The following is a 2,681-nucleotide window of genomic DNA, read 5'->3' as shown; positions in this document are numbered from 1 at the left end:
AGGTGTGCGTCCCGCAGAACAAACATACGCAGGGGGCGCCCGTTGTTCTGAGGTGAGGCGTTTGTATAAGAGATCGCAAAATGTGGGTCACGACGCTGCTCGTCGGTGACGTGTAGGAAGTCGCAGAGCGAAAACACAGGCATCCGAATCAGTTTCGGTGGGTCAGGTTGGTCGATGGGGTATCGGGAGAGATGCAGTCGGCGTCCCTGTGTAGCCGCCATATTTGTACGACACAGAAACTGTGTTCTTGGAGCCGTAAAGCCCAGCGACGAGGAGTCCCTTAGGGTCTTGGAGTGAGGAGAGCCAACATAAGGCAAGATGGCCTGTTCGCGGGTGAAATGTCGGCCGAACAAGTATGGCCGAAAACTTGGCAATGACCTAAACAAGGGCGAGGCACTCACGTTCGGTTATAGAGTAATACGTTCTGAGGGCGATAGAAGGCGGCTAGCATAAGCGATGACACGATTATCTCCCGCTGTCGTTGGGACAAAATAGCACCAATGCCATGGCCCCTTGCATCCGTACGAACTTCAGTGTAAGCAGACGGATCAAAATGACCCAGAACGAGCGGATTTACAAGGCGACTCGTAAGAGTTGAAAATGCCTGAGCTTGCTCTGGTCCCCAACTGAATGGGATGCACTTTTTGAGAATATTGGTGAGAGGACGAGCGATTTCGGCGAAGTTCTCAATAAATCGTCTGAAGTAGGAACACAGCCCCAGGAAACCTCGGACATCAGTAAGGTACGAGGAGGTGGAAACTCGCGGCTGCGCGCATGTGGTGAACTCTAAATACGCCGCGGTGCAGCCGTGGCGCTGCCAGCGGATAGAGAACGACATTCCTTTTCTCCCTCTGCGCCGTAACAAAGGCACGAAGGAGGCGCGGAGAGGGAGAGAAGGAAACCGGTTGGCGGAGAAATAAACTAGTTGGTACCGAGATTCTCAACAACACGCCTCGTCTCTGCGTCGCTCACGTGTGCCAACAATTGGTGACCCGCAGTCCCGAACATGGAACACCACGACGCCGTCGCCAGCCCGACAGTAGCTGTGTTAGACGTGAAGCTTCCTCCCTTTTGGACCAGCGACCCGGCACTTTGGTTCGCCCAAGTAGAATCGCCGTTCGCCGCCCGCCGCATCACCGCCGACCACACCAAGTACCACCACGTGGTGGCCAATATTCCACCTGCCACAGCGAGCGAGGTGCGCGACATTCTGCTTGCCCCACCAGCCGAAGATGCCTATCGAGTGCTCAAAGAGACACTGATTCGCCGTCTCACCCCATCGGAGCCGGAGCGCCTGCAGCAGCTGCTACGCGAGACCGAACTGGGCGACCGCCGACCCAGCCAACTGTTGCGCCACATGCAGCAACTGGCGGGCTCCACAGCAAGTCTCGACAGTCGCCTGGTGCAGGAGCTTTTCCTTCAAAGACTGCCCGCAACCGTGCGGATAGGCGTCACGGCTTCCGGAGAGACGGACGTTTCCAAGATCGCCGAAATGGCTGACCGACTCATGGCCGTCACCACGCTAGCAGTTGCCACAGTGCTCGCCGAAGCTTCGCCCTCTCCCGCCTTGCTGGAGATTCGTGAGGAAATTTCCCGCCTCGCCGACACCGTCGCGGCACTACAGTCAAGCGGAAGTCAAAGCACACGGCGGCGTGCTACAGAACAACAGCGGCAGCTGTGCTGGTACCACCGTAAGTTCGGTGATACTGCACGGAATTGCGTGCCGCCCGTGCGAGAAATCGGGAAACGCGCCGAGCCAGCACTGACGGCGACAAGTGCCACCGGCTCAGCGGAAAGTCGCCCGTCGGTCTTCTTCCTGACTGATCGCGAGAAAGGCACCCGTTTCCTGGTCGACACTGGGGCAGAAGTGAGCGTGGTGCCGGCGTCGCCAGCCGATCGCAAAGGCCAGTGTTCGTCACCGTTGCAAGCTGTAAATAACACGACGATACCGACGTACGGGCACCGCTCACTCTCGCTAGACTGGGCTTCAAGAGGACATTTCGGTGGATATTCGTGGTAGCTGACGTAAAATTTGCTATCCTGGGAGCGGACTTCTTGCGTCACTTTGGACTGCTGGTTGATGTACGCAACCGGCGTATACAGGATCCCCTCTCACAAGCAGAAGTGTGCGGAAAGCCGTCTAAACATCCGCCCCTCAGCCCTACGCTCGTGATACCACCGGGCACCGCCCGTTTTACGGCTATCCTACGCGAGTTCCCCGAGCTGACGCGGCCGCCACAGACCAGCGGGGTCGTCACACACAATGTATTTCACCACATTTCCACCACAGGGCCCCGGTTTACGCACGCCCACGCGCCTGTCCCCCCAGAAGCTTCAAGTAGCACGACAGGAGTTCGACCACATGCTCGAGCTCGGCATAATCCGCCCATCCGCTAGCCCTTGGGCATCTCCACTACACATGGTGCCAAAGTCTACACCAGGAGACTGGCGGTCCTGCGGTGATTATCGCGCTCTCAACCAAGCAATCGTGCCCGACCGTTATCCGCTACCTCATATTCACGACGTCACGGCCAATCTGCATGGTGCGACACTTTTCTCCAAGATCGACCTCGTACGTGCCTACCATCAAATTCCCATGGCCTCAGAAGACATACCGAAGACGGCGATAACAACGCCATTCGGCCTGTTCGAGTCCTCCGCATGCCTTTCGGCTTGAGAAA

The 2,681-nt window shown here is 57.4% G+C and overlaps 1 protein-coding gene across 1 annotated transcript; it reads left to right on the top strand.

Moving 5' to 3' along the window:
* Positions 1 to 1,006: 1,006 nt before the first annotated feature.
* On the top strand, positions 1,007 to 2,020 carry LOC119398544 (uncharacterized). The gene has a single exon (XM_037665386.1). The coding sequence runs from the start codon at positions 1,007 to 1,009 to the stop codon at positions 2,018 to 2,020; it is 1,014 nt and encodes a 337-aa protein (XP_037521314.1).
* The last annotated feature ends 661 nt before the right edge of the window (positions 2,021 to 2,681 follow it).

The sequence above is a fragment of the Rhipicephalus sanguineus genome, chromosome 7 (genome assembly GCF_013339695.2).
Source record: "Rhipicephalus sanguineus isolate Rsan-2018 chromosome 7, BIME_Rsan_1.4, whole genome shotgun sequence".
In the NCBI taxonomy this organism is placed as follows: domain Eukaryota; kingdom Metazoa; phylum Arthropoda; class Arachnida; order Ixodida; family Ixodidae; genus Rhipicephalus; species Rhipicephalus sanguineus.
Note: the sequence above shows the minus strand (reverse complement) of the source record. Positions and strands in the feature narration are given on the sequence as shown.

Bases quoted from the DNA above. Each gene is read 5' to 3' on its own strand.
- LOC119398544 (XM_037665386.1), top strand. From the start codon at position 1,007: ATGGAACACCACGACGCCGTCGCCAGCCCGACAGTAGCTGTGTTAGAC.